Genomic DNA, 18,384 nt, shown 5'->3' on the forward strand with positions numbered 1-18,384 from the left:
TAGTCTTCTTTCTGAATGCTTAGTAAAGAACAATAGTTTTAAGCAACTTAGTCATATAATGAGTTAGGAATGAAAGGAAGCTGTGTTACCTGCTCATCTTATGAGGAAACACTGAAATAATATGATCTCTACAGGTGATTATAGGCAATGCATGAGAAGCTGGGATCATTCTTTCTGGAGCTATTTTCCTAATGGAATGTAGGTTATTTTCTTTATCTGCCTATTTGTTTTGTGTAGCCCGTTACTGCAGTTACCTCTCAGCAACAGGTATTTCATCTGGATTTGGCTTCTTCTATTCCATGAGCAGAAATATTTGTGAAATACCTCCATGCAGAATGAACTATATAAGTCTGTCTGCATGGTGGTGCATTTAAACCCAGGCACATTGCTATTCAAATAAGGTCTTTTTAGAGGGGATGTGTAGAGATTTAAACCTGTGCAAAGTTGGGTTGACCCAGCCTATTCTCTGTTCCTGTTACTAGGAAAAAGCATGGAGCTTGAGAAAGTATGTTTGGCTGGACAAAGGCTGCCTTCTGCAGAGGCACATGGATATATTTGCAGCATCCTTTCAATGCAAGGAGGACCCTAATGTTTGGTATTGTTTCTAGTAAACTTGCACTGATCTGGCAAGAGTGAAACAAAAATGTCCAGACAGCACAGCAGAGGTACACACACTTGTACTAGCTCTGGCTGTGTCTTGGCCATGCAATTCATGGCTACAAGGGAAGATATACAGCAGTGTGTCTACACAAGTTATTTTATTGAATAAAAAAAAAACCCCACAGTAAGCCAGTGGAATTCATGCTTCAAGGGAAAATTGGACAACTCTGTGGAAGAGACATCTGTTGAGAGTTAATAAATAGATGGAAACTATTACTAAGAAGATCTGGGAATTTATTAACAGATATATCATGAATGTCTCCTGTTTTCTTGTACTTTTTTCCCCCCAGATGTCATATTTTGACATCTCTTAAACTGAAAATCCACCATCCTGTCACTGACCTAGTATAGTTTTCTTGTACCTAATTCAATAAAGTATTGGCTTTTTCAGGTATTGAAATTTGGAAGTTTGAATATTCTATTTGAAAGCCTGTATTTTTCTAATCATATTCTATCCACAATCTGCTCTAAACCAAATAAATTATTCCTACAGCCATTGTCCTCTACACTGTCCTTGAAATTCAGAGTCTCTCCCATGGCATAAGATGCTTGGGTTTATTGTAACCTTTTGAAACTGTCATTTGCTAAGTCCAGTGGGATTTTTCAGGGACTGTATTCTGTCCTGCAGTAAAGTTAATAGAAATCCTGAATTGATTGGAATAGGTGCATGATTAGAGCTTGAATTTTAGAAGCTTAAAATGAGGGAGGAGCTAGCTTTTCTTTGTTTTCTAGTAGATGGCCATACATGTGTATTTTATATGCTGTTATCAAGGTCTGTTGCCTATGTGTCATAAAACGCTTTGGGATTTTTTTTGTTCACGTTTGTCTTCACTGAAAAAAGTGAGCAGGCCAGATTGACTTGGTGGTCAGTAGCCAACTATATAAACATTACCAGAATTTTTCAGCCCTCTGCTTGAGAAGACCAAAGGTGCCTGTATTGCTGCCTCGTTTTGAGACCCTGGCTAAACTTTATTAAGTAGGAAGAACTGGGATCCAGCCCCTGTCTCAGAGCCAAAGCTGTGCAGCAAACCAAAAACCTTAGAGATGAGACAATGTCAAGCTTCTACTTTTTAGTACAGTCAGACATCAGAATCCTTGTGAACTCAGCAAGACATGAAGCTAAAGTCAACTCCTGTGACAAGAAAACATGCTTATGATCCCATTTTGCTGGTTCAAGAACCTCAGTATTAAACACTGTCTGGAATTTGTTTGCCAAGAGTGTCTTGTGCCATGAAAAGGAGGAAGAAGCTGTGTGTCAGGAATGAATGATACAAATGTTATACAAAACTCTTCATCCTGCAATAAATGTTTAGCTTTTTTGTGCAGGACATAAGAGCAGCTACTGCAGCAGTCTTGTGGATTTCCATGTTCCAGTCCATACCAGCTTTGCTGGTGTCACTTCGTTTCCTATCTTTAATGCAAAGAAAACTGTACTTGATTTTTTTTGCTGGCTGATAATATTGTGTGTTTATCTGTTCTTTGCTACTGGTACAATGTATGCAGTGGGATTAGGCCCTAAGATATAAGAAATTCTGGTATTGATAGCCGTTTCTCCTATTGCTTCTTCTGTTTAATCTCTCTCTACCTAATAACAGAAAAGAGTTTGTGGGGAAACTGTTAAAAGTCACAGTTAATATTCCTTGAGACCACTTATAGCTCATCAGTTGAATTGTGTTTTTCCTTGAAACTACCTGACCATTGATTTGTTTTAGGAAGCCACTGAAACAGGCCATTATAGCACACTTCAGGATAAAATAAAGGGACCTGCCTTTGCTGCAGTAGAGTCTGGGGGCTGACTGGCTGCGGAGCAGCTCTGCTGGAAAAGAGCTGGGATCTTGTTAGACAGCAAGCTGAGCATGAGCCAGCAGCGTGTCCTGACAGAAAAGAAGGGCAACAGCTCCCTGTGTTGTATTAACAGGAGCACAGCTAGTACAGCCAGGGAAGTGACTATCATCTCCCTCTATTCAGCATTCACTGGACTGCATCTGGAATAATACATTGGGCTCAGGGACCTCCAGTACAGGAAAAACATTCACAAACTACTGTGAGTTCAGCAGAAGCCCCACTGAGCTAACTGGGGGCTTGAGTACATATCCCATGAGAAGGTGTAAAAACTGCTCCTGTCCAGCCTGGAGAAAAGGTGGCTTCAGGGAAAGCTAATATCATTCCAATACCTACATTCAGGTTATCAGGCCGATGGAGCCAGGCTTTTAATGATGTTGCTGATGTCTAGAGAGGCTGCCTAGAACAGTGTTAAAGGAATAAAGTAGGTGTTTATTGAAAGGCCTTTAAAGGATGCACCTTGGGCAGTACAAGAGCCTGGCCATGGCTCCACCCAAGATGGACCCTCACCATGAGTTTTCACACTTTTCTAAGTTTTGGTCCATTTACATATTTGGGTTATTTGTCTAATTACAGCTTCGGGTTATGAAGTCCTATCCTCCCAGATTGCTCTCCTCAGTTCACCATTGTTTACACTTTTTGGGCCTGAAGCTGCAATGGTGTCCTTTGTTCTAAAGCTGGAAAAGGATCGTTTTGTCTAACGAAACTGTGAAGAGAACTTGCTAGCACTTTATGTGAAGTTCAGAGTTACTAATCTCTGAAGTTCAGAGATAGTAATGCAGTGCAGAATCTGGAAAATATGAAAACTAAAACTTAAGGCAGAAGTATAATAGACAATGGGAAGATGAAACAGGAAAGGTCAGACTGAACATAGGGGAAAACATTTCACCATGAGGACAGCCAAGCATGGGAAAAGTGCAGTCTTCATCCTTGGGAAATTCAAGGCTAAACTGAGTAACCTGATCAGACATTGTAAATGACCCTGAATTGATTAGAAGCTAGAGAATCCTGGAAGTCCCTTCCAGTTTTGGTTATCCTCTGATCCTATAAAGCTTCTGCAGAAGAAAAGATACTGGTCTGTTCATAATACATATGTGACCACTTTGCTGACAGCTAATACCAGCATGCTTAAAAGATCCATTGTGTTGCCAACTACTTAGCAGGTATGACCTGTGTGACATATTTATAAAATTTATAAAATTTATGAAGTTTATCAAGCATTAGCTTTGTAATCTTCAGCCAGTTTAGAAGGGTTACTACATCATTGCAAACTGCTAGGCACAGCATTGGAAACTCTTAAGATCATCAGGTTATGAAGAGCTGTATTGTTGAAAGTTCCCTAAAGGTGTAAATGTTTTTCCAGTGTTTTTCCTGGTATTCTGATGGTGCACAGGAATGATGATTTCCATCAGCATGTACTGATACATCTTCACTGTAACATGTTGCATGGCTCTTCTCAGTGGCTTTTTCCCCTGCTTGCTTAAATCTTGTCCTCACTTCCTGCAGATGTAGAAGAAATGGAGGACAACTACTGGCTATTACTGCAGGGTCTCCAGTTATCTGAGAGCCTTTGAAAGCCCACATGTGAATTGGAGCTGTAATAGTCTCTAAGAGATAAATTCTGCTGTATCACAGGCTCAGTGAGTTATTATACTGTCCTTAAGATATAATTGTTCCTCAAGGACAAGTGCTATCTTTGATGAAAGCTTTTTCCTAGGTGTTTGGATTTCCAGCAAATAATGATGAAGGAAAACACAGGAGAAGCTGTATCCCTTTACCTTTTATTTAAATGGGAAATTGAATTTGACCTGTCAGAAAATCATAGTAGAGTTAGGATTAAGGAGTTTTGCTGGGATTGAAACATGCCATTTTTAGAAAATGTTTTGAAGTCACTGAGCAGAAGAGGCTTAATCTGGATCTTTAAGATGCCACCCAAGTCTGGAGTTGCATTGAAGCTCTTGTTGTAGATTTGCTATTCAAAGTTGCAATTGAAACTATAAACCAAGGACTTCAAAGCTATTTTTCTGCAGGTTTTTCTTTTTTATCAGCTAGTTTAACTTTTTTAGGCTAAACAGTTTTGTCAGCTGCATGTACACACATCCCTGCTTAGCTAGCTGGTGTCTTGGTAAACCAGCTCTGGACCTATCCCTGCATTGCTGTCTTTGTCTTGCAGGGTAGCCCCCAGACACCTGATCTCCAAATGCACAACCTCACCCTATGTAAGTTCCATTTGAAAATAAAACAAAAGGTTTTGGAAAAGCACTTAGTTGCTCCTTTCCTCTTCATCTTACCCTACCTGTCTACAGACTATATTCACTGACATTCTTCTTTAAGAGTTAACCCTTTGGGCTTACTTCTCTTGCAGAGACAGTCATGGGGTGTAGCGGGGCTTGGGGACGCTTTCTGTGACACTTGATACAGTTCCCTAGATTTCATAAACTAACAACCATAAGGTTTTCATAGTAGCAGTTTTAATTGTTGGTTGTTTCTTGAAAATTTTTGCAACTACTATCTTTGAGCATATTAAAATTGTTTATTATTTTCTTCTTTATTCCACAAAAATCCCACGTTTTTAAAAGTTCCATGAATTACTAGATGGATCATCGAAGTGAGAGCAGCCAGGGTTTTTTATTCCACAAATCTTTATAGGACTGAAATATTTGCAATACAATCCTGGTTATACATAAAGATTGGAGGATGAGAGGCTGGAGAGCAGCCCTGCAGAAAGAGACCTGCAGTTTGGATTGATGGCAAGTTGATAGGAGTCAACAGTGTGCCTTGGCAGCCAAAAGGGCCAGCTGTGGCCTGGGGGGCATCAGGCACAGCATCGCCAGCCAGGCAAGAGATGGGATTTTCCTGCTCTGCTCTGCAATGCTGTAGCCCCACCTCGAGCACTGTGTGCAGTTTTGGGTGCCAAAAAAAAGGAAATCAAACTATTAGAGTGTGTCCAGAGGAGGGTGACCAAGATGGTGAAAAGTTTTGAAAGCAAGAATTAGGAGGAGCAGCTGAAGTCACTTGTTTGTTGAGCCTGGAAAAGAGAAGGCTCAGGGATGACCTCATTGCAGTTGACAACTCCCTCAGGGGCTGCGGTGGATGGGGAGCTCCTCTCCTCTCCTCTCCTCTCCTCTCCTCTCCTCTCTCTGGTGAGCAGCGACAGGACAGGAGGACATGGAATGAAGTCACATCAGGGGAAGCTCAGGTTGGAAGCTCATTAGGAAAGGATCCTTCACTGAGACCGTTGTTGGTCACTGGAACAGGCTCCCCAGGGGAGCACACTGAGCCTCTCAGAATTCGAAGTGTCTGGACAATGCTCTGTGGTTTAGGTTTAGGTAGTCCTGCAAGGAGCAGGGAGTTAGACTCAATGATCCTTATGGGTCTCTTCCAATTGGAGATATTCTGGGATTCTGTGATTGTGTGATTGTGTTCTTGGGTTTGCTCAATTTGCAGAATCATCACTATGCTCAAAATGGTATAAGATTGAAATTAATTAAATACTATTTTATGTATCATATATGCAAAATATTATACATAAAATGTTAATGTAAATTATATAGTAAATGAACCAAGAAAGTGTCTTTATTTTGTGTAAACACTAATATGACTTTGAGAAAGATAAAGTTGTTTTGAGTAATCACCTATGATGAATTACAGCTATGTGTAGTGGTAGAAGATCTTCACTATCAATTGAAAATTATTAATGTAATAAACAAGACTGACCCTTACTTATGATGCAAAACCTACATTTAGCTTATTATAGACTGCTGAAGAGTGATATTCCACAAGCCTTAAATTTATTAATTGTACTGGTGTTTCTAAAATTATTTTTTAGGAACAGTTAGACAGTGAGAGCATGAAATTGAAGCAACTTGAGGACAAAAGCAATCAAAAGGAAAGGAAGCTTTTATCTATTATTTCCAATCAAGATGATAAAATAAGAAATCTGGAAAGCAAATTGCAAGAATTAAATGAAGCACAAAAGGGTATACAGACGCCAACATATAAAAGGGAGGTAAGATAAGAAACCAAGTAGAGATAAAATAAAAAAGACAAACATTTGTAAATTATTACTTCTTTCAAACATGACATGTTTGGAATTCATACTAATTATTCAGATAAGTTTGATAAGTTTATTTTAAATGTTGTCATTCTATAATTACTAGGAAATTGTTGAATTATATAAAGCACATAGGGAACACCATTAAATACTTATTTGTTAGTTGGTATGTTAATTATTTTATGGTATGTATTGAAAATTTTCGTATTTGTCAAAACTCCAGATTAGCGTTTCTGGTTTATAATTTTCAGTTGGAAGTTTTCACCAAAACTGAGTTGATTTTTTCATTTTTATGCCACCCTATTTTTGTTACAGAATAGCATCCAAGGTGCTATCCTGTCCTTGTGGGATAGCTAGAGTGCAGTCATTGATGTGAATCTAACCATGTATATACATATTAGCTACCTAATTTAAAGTGAACACAGGTAAGCATAAGAGCACAGCAACACAGAACTTGTTGCTATTAGACCTCCTAAGCATTGCTTAGTTTACTGTGGCAAGGACTTGTATCCTGTGTTGCTGGGTGTAAGGCAGCTCAAATGCATTTACAGGGGCTGCAGCTGCACTTCAGCCTTATAGGTATAAGGTCTTATATATAAGACCTGCCTCTGTTTATAGGCAATGGATCAGCTTATACAGATTTCCAAGCTTACACATCTTTGAAATCAGCTGATTTGGCAGGCGTGCTCAAGTTCGTGTCTGACTTGGAGCACATATGAACTACTCAGGCCATCTGGTAATGCAGCTCTAGTGGAACTGCAGCTTAGTGACTGGTTATTATGAAAACTTCCCTTAATGCCTGGCAGATGTAAAACTATGTAATACTGGAGTGAACCACACGGTGGTAGTCAAAGTTAATAACTTATTTTAAAAACTGCTAGAACTCCTGACATAGTAGCTTCCGATGTGTTCATTGAAATTTTCAGTGAATAAATTGATTTTTAAGAGGTAAAATAGCTGGGTAACAAGCTTATACAAAAGACAGAATCTTACCTTATACATGACTGAAAACTAATTACAATCAAGCAATATTCTTAGAACTAGTTCCCTTTCAAGGGAGTATGAGCAGAGAAATGCCACACTGAGCTAATAAGTTAACCTAAAAGGAACTAGCAATTTCACACAAACTGCTTTTGTAATTTTGACAATGCTTTGAGAGCTTTCAACAGGACTAGGTGAAGGACCCCATGACATTTTTATTCATATCAAGGTGAAGCGCAAAATTAGTATGCTAACGTGCTCAATATTTTCATATTTTACTTCAAGGTGAAAAGTAAGAAAGTTGTTCCAGATAAGCCTGAATTATCTCTAGGGATCTCTGGTATTTCACCTGAAAGGTAAATACTTCGGCAGCATTTTTCAAATTTGCTTTTGGCTTTTCTGCAATTAAGTAAGGCCAGCTATTGCCCTCTTTTCTCCACAGCACCTTAAGAACTGGCTGGGCAGGGAGTCGGGAGGGGGCAGCATCAAAGGTTAAAGAGCTAATGCAGGGAGATAATAGAGCCAACAATTACGTGGAGTCATAGCTGGGGCTTTACAAGTATGGAGGGCTAAGCTGGGAGGGAGGAAGTTATCCACTGGGTTCAGCAGGAGGTTGAACTCTGGGAAACGGCAATGGATGTTAATGCTGGGGTTTGAATAAGGATTCACTGCCTTGCATTAACTTCTGGACAGGAATGTACAGCCATTATGGATTAACTGATGGCAGCACAGGAGCCTGCTGTGCTGCCAGGAAGCACTCTGATAGGCAGCATGAAGAAATAATTCTTGGCCTGATCCATCCCAAATGAGATAGTTTGAAACCAAGTTTATCTGTAAGTTGAAGGCAGCAAACCCCTGCTATGACCAAGGCATGAAAAGCAGTAGATTTCCTCTTCTGCCAGTGATTTCAGAAAAATATTGAACAAAGTCTTAGGTTTATATTTTTCATAGGGTAGCCAGTAATGCCACTTTTAACCACTTTGCTGGGGTCAAATAGGAGATTCTCTAAGATGAGGTTAGGGGAGTATTAGGGGAAAGTATCAATTTCTTGCTTTCTTCTTATTCTCTTGCTTAGGCATCTGCTTTTGACCACTCCCATACACAGGCTAGGTGAACCATGTGGATCTTTAGTCTGGCTCACTACTCTTTTATGATAAAAAAGAGAGGAATAAGACTGTAATGTGAGAAAGACTTGTCTTTTTGATTTATATTTTAAAAATGAAAAACCTTTACCTGTCTTCTGTCCCTCTGCTCTCAAATAGCTTCCTTACTTTACTGTTTTCTTGGAAAGAGGTATGTGACTGGTAAGATTGCTGGTAATCTTACACTAGTAAGATTATAGTATCACAAATGTCTAGCAAATTAAGACTGCTTCGTCTAATCATAGCTATATTTTAAACTTCTGAATAGAAACTTTAAATTTTTTTTATTTCTTATTTATCTAAACACCTGGAAAATCACTAGAATGTGTTAACAGTAATAATTTTAACTACTTCTGTAGATCTTTTTTTCAAATAGACAGAGATACAAACAGACATTTTTGTCTTCAGAAAGAGAAACACAACAGAAGTAGGAACAGAGATTGCTGTATGAATAAGCAATAAAAAAGAAAGCAATTCACTGGATTAAAGAAAAATTACTTTTGAGATATTTTGATAAAAAGATGCAACAAAGAACACAAATCCAACTTCACTTTTTTCATCTTTGAAGTTCATTTATAAAATCCATTATATTGTGCTTAAAAATATAAATTACTCAGCAAGTTTATCAAAATTTCACAGTGGAATTTTATGAATGCATCAGTAACTAAATAAGAGTGCCTTTGGGGAAATAAACTCACACCAGCATGAACAATTTTTACCATTCTCAATGCAGATAACTAAATATCAGATTCCCATATGATACTCTGGAAAAGATATAATACAGTCAATGTCTCAGAATAAAAAGAAAAGTTATATCATATTGTATGAAACCAGCGGGAATGAGTTCACAAACTCCTCCCCAAAATGCCAGGTAAACAGAGAAGGAAAGATCTGTAACAAATGTTTGTGTGTTCCTTCTTCTGCAGTCTCAAGTGCACTGGCAACGACAGCAAACAATTAATGTTCACAGTGGCAGCATCTTCTTTTCCCTAGAATTGAGGTGGAAACAGTATCCTTGGGGAAGATAAACTCTTCCACAAAATACCTGAAAGACTGAAAGAACTGAAAGGCTAGATTTTTGGGGGTGGTCCTTGCAGGGTCGGTTCCTGTGTTCAAAAATATATGTGTATGATATGACTAAACAACTCTTTGACAACATTTCCTTTTCCTTTTTCTACTTGCTTTTACTGAGGGGAACAAGAATATGTATACATATGTTGAGGAACAAGATATCCAAGAAAAGTAGCTTATACTATTGTTTTTCTCTGGTTTGTGGTGTGACTAGATTAAAGGTCACAACAAGCTGAATTGGTTGACTCTTTAATTTACGATTTTGATCTTCCAGAGAGAATCTGGAGACTATTTTCCAGGACATGAAAGAAGAGTGTCGTCGAATATGTATGCTAGCCAGAGAACAAACAGACCAACTGAGTATATTTAAGATAAAGCCAGAACCTGAAACTGGTAATATCATACTTAAGCTCTTATTGTGATTCAACTGTTTGAAAGCTTTGCTTTATATTTGAAAATACTGCAAATTACACATACATAGAAGTACTTCCACTGTTTACCATCTGCCTTTTTCAAGTCTGTTCACATGGTGCTCAGTATTTCACCAAGAAAATGCACCGCCAGTTTTGGCATTCTATGACGAATGCTCCAAATCACATGCTATAAAAGACAGTCATCACATCAATGGCTCTTGTAATTGTTTTGTCCCTTGGAGTGAGAGGCAGGCACTTACTACATGTGATATCCCATCATACTGTGTGAATGACAGCACTTGCTTGCTTTTAATTTAGCTGTCAGTTCAAAAGATGTCTGCTATGAATGCCTCTAGCCCCATATCTGTTAGAGGAAAACTGCAGGACTGAGGAGAGTCAGAGGACTTATTTTCTAGACTTCCTTGTGCAGACTTTTAAATACTGATTTCTTATATGGGACAAGAGCTTAATCCAACACTTCCAGAAGACGTAGGGAAGGCTTGAATTTTTGAAACTGTGAGAAATCCTGAGTGTCCAGTTCTACTAATGCTTACCTTTAGTGCAATGTAAGCTACTATGGGTATTCTCTATTAACTTTTCTTAATAGTAGGATCAGACTCTTATTAAGTGATTTCAATAAACACCTGCCAAATGCACACAGCTGAAGCAAAAGATGTTGATTTCAGCATTTGATTTTAATTTAGGTCATCCATGACTGAAGTTTTGTTACATGAAATGCTAACAGGTATCTCGTTGCTTCAAATTGCCCTGTCTGAACTGTATTGTGGTAGTCTGATTGTATGCTAGTAACTTGATTATTTGGGGGTGGGAATTTTGGAGGAAGTGTGCTTGGCAACTTACTTTACAAGAATGGTTTTGATTCCCAACAAAGTGCCTAATTCAACTGTGTGAAAAGCCATACATGATGTAAGCCATATAGATAATAAAATAAGTGCTTAAATCAACTGTGTGTAAAGGTATACATGACAAAACCTATATAAATTTAAAGTTTGATTTGTTACTTCCATGTTCCACTGTCAGAAGGCTGCTGTACAATCAGTTTTTACTGAAGTTATTCTCTCACCTGGTTAGGAGTAACCATTACCATTTTTATTAATTTAGTGTCAAAAATGAAGGGTGAATTCTCGAAACAAAGGGAAAAACATGGTCCCATTTCTGAATAGCTATTCAGTTTAAATATTTAACTAATTTGGAAACCAGTGGGAGTTGGGTACCTGAATACCTTCTAAAATCGTGCTCATGGTGCCTAGCATGTTCTTGGCACTGTGTGAAGTGATTTGGGTTCCAGCTTCTATTTCTGCCAGAACACTTCAGTGAATATGCAAGTATGTGTTAAGAGTATGGGACAACATAATTTTCAATACAATTAAAATGTTTATAGCCATAAATCAAAGAGAAATATAATTACTGGAAGAGAGTATTTCCTTTTATTTCTGTTCTGATAGATTTTGTGTCAGAACTAATGTTTGTGAAAGAGAACTACAACTCAATCTGATTTTAAAGAGAAAATAAAAGTTTAAAAAGCAGGGAAGGAAGACAAAAAAAGTACACCAACACCACATTTTTAATAACTATATTTCAATGGACTATTTAATATTTTCTTCATTCTTTCTTCACAGAAATACAGTTTTCCATGCCGATACAGTGCACAGATAAAACTGATGAACAAGCAGAAGAGCTTTTTAAGCCTCGGGTTATAAAGGATATAAATAGAGGTGCATCATGCATCACATCTATCACACCAAGAGGAGTGGGCCAAGATGAGGACAACAACTCTGTAGAATCACTTTCTAAATTTAATGTCAAGTTTCCACCTACAGACAATGACTCTGCTTTCTTGCAGAGCACTCAGGAAAAACCAGCAATTCCTTGTACTGCTATATCTGAAAACATGCTTCAAGATCATCATTTTAACCTGGAGCACAGAGACCGTGCTGTTAACCTCAGTAAATTGGAACCTAACTCATTTGAAGCTCATGGCATTGATCTCATGACCTCAGCTTTACAAAGTTTAACTACTGTTGACAAAACAAACCCCTCAGATCATGCAAAGATGCCCATAGAAGATATCTGTGACAAACCATGTTTAAAAACAACAGACAGTGGTTTCACATTTGTACCTAAGCACACAACCCAGGGTGTACCTGAAGTAATTTTTTCTTTAGAAGCTGCTGGAACAACCGTCAGAGGTCCTCATCAGGTATTTTTCTATAAATATTCTACATTTCAAAAAATGGTAATGATTCAGATACACCTTTTGCAAAGATCTTTGAGACTGGATTAATATATTCTCTAAGAAAGCTGATCAGTCTTTTTTTAAGGCAATATCTCTTGTCATTTCTTCTTCCTAATACTGCAGAATGTGTTCAAGATGCTTTTCCAGTGAAACATCAGGAATATAAGCACACATAAGCACTGGATGTTTTTACAAATTTCAGTTCATCTAGATATTAATTGCTTCTATATCTATTTCAAAGCTGTCATTAATCCTAAATTGCCCCCTAGATTGCTTTCTTTCTACCCTTGATCTCAGCTGTATAGGGCACACATTTGTTTTAATTGTTTTTCATGTACAGCAGACAATTGGAAAAATGAACCAATTAAAAAGCTAAACGGATAAATATTTCCACTATGAAAAAAAGCTACTTTTTCTCTCAGTCTGAGGTATCAACAACACCCTATTCCTCTGCTCTAAGAAGCTTAAATTTTTGAGATTGTAGGAAAAAAACATTTTTTTTTTTAATGAAGGAAAGATCGCTAAAATACTTTATTTTAGGTTTATGTATGTAATTTGGGCTTAAATTTCAATTATAGCATGAAGTCCATGAGAGCTTCTGAAAACAAGGCCCAGTAGCTGTAATGCAGTAAAACATATTGGCATGTTCGGACACTCATGTCTCTGAATACTTTGCTTCTTTTGTGTAACATCCTGTCTCAGATGAAAGATGGCAAAATTGTGGAGCTTTATGGACTGATGTTGTGTTTGTTTGGTTTTTTATTTCTGTGGGTTGTCTGGTACCTTATGAAAGGACAGATTTTAAAGAATAAGCAAATAGTTTGGAATAATTTGGAATTCTGTGAGGGTGGAATTCACCTATTTTTACCATTTACATGGATGAAATTTATGTTCTTTCCTAATGACAAGGTACATGCAGCAGAAGAGCTTTACCTCTCCATTTGGTCACTGCATGACCTGCAAAACGAGCATTTAGAAAGTGTTGTAGGCCATTATAGCTTTAATGTTTTCTTCTCCTAAAATTTACCCAGTCTAGTTTCATTTTCTATTGCAAACCACCTTTTGAGTGAAATTTTTAAAACATTGAAAGATTGCTGCTATAAGCTTGATTTTTTCAAAAGTTATTTTAAATATCTATTTGTAATGTAGGAGATCTCAATTCTTTACCAACTTATTAATTACAGTTTTTATTGTATTTTTAATTGGGTCCCCAGTTAAAGTTGTGACTAAAGTAAACAAATTACCACATTTACTTTACTGCTAGTAGAATTCCTGTGGAACTGCAAAGAATTCACTCCATTGCTTGTTACTATCCTCCTTTTTCGTATTCCCTCTCCAGCCTGTTCTTTTACTAGTTAGTCTGTGTATTCATTTTTCAATAGATGGCACCCTGCATTGTACATTACAGCAAGTGAAACAGCTGGTATGTGGTTATAAATTGATAGGGGAGTCTGCAGCTTAAAAAGTACAGAACAGTGGTTGAACAGCAGTAAGCTTTTGACCACTGGTATTTCTGCAAAATAAGGAAATTAATTTGGAGCCAGCATTTAAAATGTGAGTGATCTGTTTTGTGGAGAAAAAATCTCTGCTAGCATGCAGAGAAAAAGAAAGCTAATGGTGAACCGTGTGGTATTTGAAAGTCATATCTACAATAGCACTGCATTGATTAAAATGTTATTTCTTATTCAGAAGTTTGTTTGAAACAAGCCAGTATTACATTAGAATCCATTAAATGTACATCTGTGTATATCAGTATATTTAAATATCCATCACCTTTATTCAGCTGCTTTCAAACTAGGTTTTAAGCATTTTTCCCAATTAATTTGACTCAGCTCTAGAGGATTTTTCTGACTGTAAATTTGCTAAAGATTTGGTCACAGATAATATATATGTAGATTAAAAGAGTAATTTTTTTAAGTTACTTGTATACATGCCCTTTTCACTGTGTTAACCTTAGCAAAATTTATGTACAAACTTGTTCTTAGTATTTTTACCACCTTTCTAGGGGGTGGTTATGCTGCTTACAGCTTCTATCATCCCTTCCAAAAATGAAGGAAAAGCCAAAAAGGAGAGAATTGTATACCTCTTTTTTTTTTTTTTCCTTGTGTAGATAAAACTTTCAAGTATTTACTACATATGTTAACTTATAAAATGGAAAACCCCATAAATGCAATAGATTTGGCAACAGCAAGTTCTTGGAACTGCTCTCAGTTGGTGTAATAAATTTAGCTCTTTCCTTCTATATGGATACTAAATCTAAAAACTCAGTACTGTTTTCTTAGAATGTAACTTTAAAAAAAAAAAAACGTGACTGAAAAGAGCAGTAGATTAAAATAAACGTGGATATTAGTGAACCTAGGATTTTACAGACTACATTTAGCTGAGACTTTCATATACATGCACATGTTTATTGGTATTTGCAGTTTGAGGGAGTTATTTCCACCAAAAATACTTCTAAGTATGTTCATGATTTTAAAAGCAATTCAGTATTCTATTAATCTCAATATTAATGTTTTTGAAATGGATTGTCTGCTTAAATAGATCCCTGTTCTGGCAAGGATATTAAGCACAAGCTTAGCACTCAAGAAATGGAAGTTAAGTGTCTCCGTGTGTGGGTTGCTGGATAGGTACCTCCCCTTCTTATGTTTCCAAGATGACAAATAGTTTTTACAATACTATTTTATCTTTTTTTCAAACGGTGCTTTGCATCATATCAGAAACAAATAATTCTAAACACATTTATGTAGTGTGTTTAAGTGTGTTAACTTGTTTAAGTGTGTCAGTGTCTAGATAGATTTAATATGCAATTTACACCAGCAACATACAATAAGTAGACTCTTTGAGCTGAAAAAAGTGGTGTGATTGCACTTAATTACTAATTAGTCAATTTAATTATATGGATTGCTGACCATAATGAAAGACAGTAAGTCTGCTATTGCTATGTGATAAGCTAAACACTGTTTAAATACAAAATAGGCAGGAAATTGACTCCCAAGAAGTTCAGGGTGGTTTAAACAGAAGGTTTAACCGCTGTGAAAGTCAGCTTAGCTGTACAGTGGGTTGTTGTGGGAGAAATAAACAACAGAGTCTAACTATTTGGCATGATGAAATTTAAAGAAGAGCTGAAAATTAAAAATCTTGGGCATCAGTATCAAGAAATTTAAAACTTCTAAAGAAATTACTTTGTATTCTTCCTTGCCTTCCTTCCCATGTATGGGTGAAGTAAGAGGAAAAAACTGAGCCAAAAAAACCCTGTAGGGCACACTCTCTTCTAAGTTCCATCCCCACATAGAGCTCATAGCAGCTTGCTGCCATCCTTTCTACTTAGTACTCACAACGGGATGCATTTGGTTTTCATTTTACTCACAACCTGGTTGTCCTGGCCATATAATGTAACTATTTCATCTTGTGTTGCTAATACTAAAGTTATGAAACTTAAATTTTAACTTTGAAAACTGATAGAAGACTTTTTGATTCCTTGTTGGAACGATTCTAAATACTGTACAGTTAGACTCCAGGCTTAAGTGCCTTGAATTCCTATGTTGAATAAACTTGCTGGATTGAAACTAACTAGCTCAGGGACCAAGAGCAGTGCAGCTGCTTAACCAAATGCAATGTAGTTTATAGAATTGCCTGGATAACAATTCACATGGTTCCAGTGAGTTTGACACTGTCATGGCAGGAGGAATCCTAAACAAGATCATTTGTGACACATTTATGTCACAGGCAGAGCAAATAAGTACCTTAAGTCTTGACATGGTAGCAATTTTGGAATTAAACTGCAAACAATTTATATGTGAATAAGAATGGAAATAAAATATTAATCATATTAACTCTGAATCATATTAACTCTGTACAAGAAACATTTTATTGTAAGGTAAAAATTTATTTTCTCATTTCTGCTAAATGGCTATTGTGTACTATGATTTCTACAGTAAAATACTGAAATGCAAATTTAAAGAAAAGCTTTAGTATGTACCAGACTGATATTAGAGATTTCTGCTCATAGCAGTATTTATCGTTAATAGATACCAAGGTATTTTTAAATATTTGCAAGGATAGTGTGTTTATAGAACTTCAAAAAAAAACAAAGTCCTATCTTGCTTTTCTTAAATGAGAACTCTCTAGTTAATGTCTCTGGCCAGGCAGGTGTAAAGGAATCCTAATTTAAAGAGGCAGGTATTTTTTTTAGTATAAATATAAACTACAGAGTAATGTAAACCTCAGCAATAATAATTTTCTGTTTCTTTTAGCCCATTTGGCAGCCTCAAGACAATGATTTGCTGGCACAAGCACATGCAGACTCTGAACTAAATCAGTGTGGAATATGTGAATTCTGTCGAGAAGTTTTCCCACCATCTCTAACATCTAAGGAAGATTTTCTTCGGCATCTCAATTCCCACTTTAAAGTACAGTCTTAATGTATGAGAATTCAATGGTTCACTGTTTTTGCATACATTTATACTTTTTTTTTATTCAATAGATATGATAAGAGTTTAAGAATTAAGACTTCTTGTAACAAGAACTCATGACTGAAATTGTTTGTCAGATAAGCACATTTTTAGTTGTCTTTTGACAAGGCAAAATGAAACTAAGTCGCTCAGTACTGTAATTCACATTACTGCTTATTGTGCTTCACTATTAAGTTTGAGAGTGATGTCAAATACTTTTTTTTCCCCAATTCATCTTTGCCTAAATAGGCCTGAAGTTGTGACTATATTTATGAATGTAGACTTGCAGGATTATTGCCTTAATCTGACCGGCAAAAATTGGTATAATGGTAGGATTTTTTTTGACAATATCCAGTGATGTGATTATGTTCTCCCTGAAGTAAACAGGAAAAGAACTAGACCCTCATTTTTCATTTATATTATATCACTTCCAAATAGTGAACCTCTTAATTCATATCCTTGTAAAATTATCAATTAATAGCTGAATCCAGGTGTGCCAGAATTAGGATAGGTTTGTTCACTAGTAACATAAATGAATGGTTGACTTTCCCAGATGAGTTTTTTACTAAAGCAAGTAATCAAAAGTAACATATAAATGACCCTTTTGTCAAAATGGAACAGTAATGATTTTATGAATATCTGTTACATGTTATAAAAAAAAAATTGTCATGTTCATGTACCTTTATAGCATTAATAATTACTAAAAATGCTTTCAGGGAACAGGTTATATTAATATGAAGGATAGAAAAGGTTAAACTTTCCCAAAAATTAATAATACCAAAGATTATTTTCCTTCCCTTCTGGTCTGCTATGATGGATTGCCCAAGTCTGGTACAGACTAGAAAGGAAAGCAGAAAACCTAATCGCCCAAATCTCAGTGATTTTTTTTTTAAGCTGAATATAGTGGCTTTCTCAATACAATTAAAATTTGTGTTTGGTTGAAACATTGAAGTCTGATAAAGTTTGCACATTTTCTGGATTTACTGATATCAAATCTAAAAATAGGGGTGTTGCCAAGTATTTTAAATTAATCATAAAGGGTGCTTGCCTTTTGCATTTGAACTGAATATAGAGTTTAGCCCTGATATTGATAATTAGCATTAATATTTTCATAGCTGCAAAGCACAACACCTTTTCTTTTTAAAGATTTGTTTGCAGGTGACAAATTTCTGGAAGAATTAACACCTGCGTAATTTTTAAAATGGATTTTTCTGCAATTATTTTCTCTATTTTAAACATGTCATGGTTGTGACGGGCTGTCAACAGAGTGTACTGTAATAAACAGCACTGTACAGTGCACGTCTGCTCCATGACCTGGAGGAAGAGTGTGTTACTCTTCGGAGCTCTAAGCCCTGCCTGTGCGCAGCGCTGAAGAGGCGATGTTCGGCCGCGGCCGCGCCGTGCGGAGTGTGAAGCACCTCCCCGGAGAGCGCGGCTGGGGGTGGTGCCCGGGAGAGGCACAAGTTCCAGCCTTGGGAGGAGAGAAGGGGATTCGCACATCTCCAGCCAGCCC

The 18,384-nt window shown here is 36.8% G+C and overlaps 1 protein-coding gene across 2 annotated transcripts in view; it reads left to right on the forward strand.

Moving 5' to 3' along the window:
• Nucleotides 1–18,181, forward strand: part of TANK (TRAF family member associated NFKB activator) — a 28,742-nt gene extending 10,561 nt beyond the window's left edge. For both annotated transcript variants that reach the window (XM_041473296.1, XM_041473297.1), the window contains 5 exons: nucleotides 6,332–6,511; nucleotides 7,823–7,893; nucleotides 10,025–10,143; nucleotides 11,804–12,384; nucleotides 16,674–18,181. In XM_041473296.1, the coding sequence (XP_041329230.1) occupies nucleotides 6,332–6,511; nucleotides 7,823–7,893; nucleotides 10,025–10,143; nucleotides 11,804–12,384; nucleotides 16,674–16,841 (1,119 nt within the window). In that variant the 3' untranslated portion in view covers nucleotides 16,842–18,181. The remainder of the gene's footprint in view (nucleotides 1–6,331; nucleotides 6,512–7,822; nucleotides 7,894–10,024; nucleotides 10,144–11,803; nucleotides 12,385–16,673) is intronic.
• The last annotated feature ends 203 nt before the right edge of the window (nucleotides 18,182–18,384 follow it).

Source organism: Pyrgilauda ruficollis, unplaced genomic scaffold (assembly GCF_017590135.1).
Source record: "Pyrgilauda ruficollis isolate IOZ18807 unplaced genomic scaffold, ASM1759013v1 scaffold3, whole genome shotgun sequence".
Classification (NCBI taxonomy): Eukaryota; Metazoa; Chordata; class Aves; order Passeriformes; family Passeridae; genus Pyrgilauda; species Pyrgilauda ruficollis.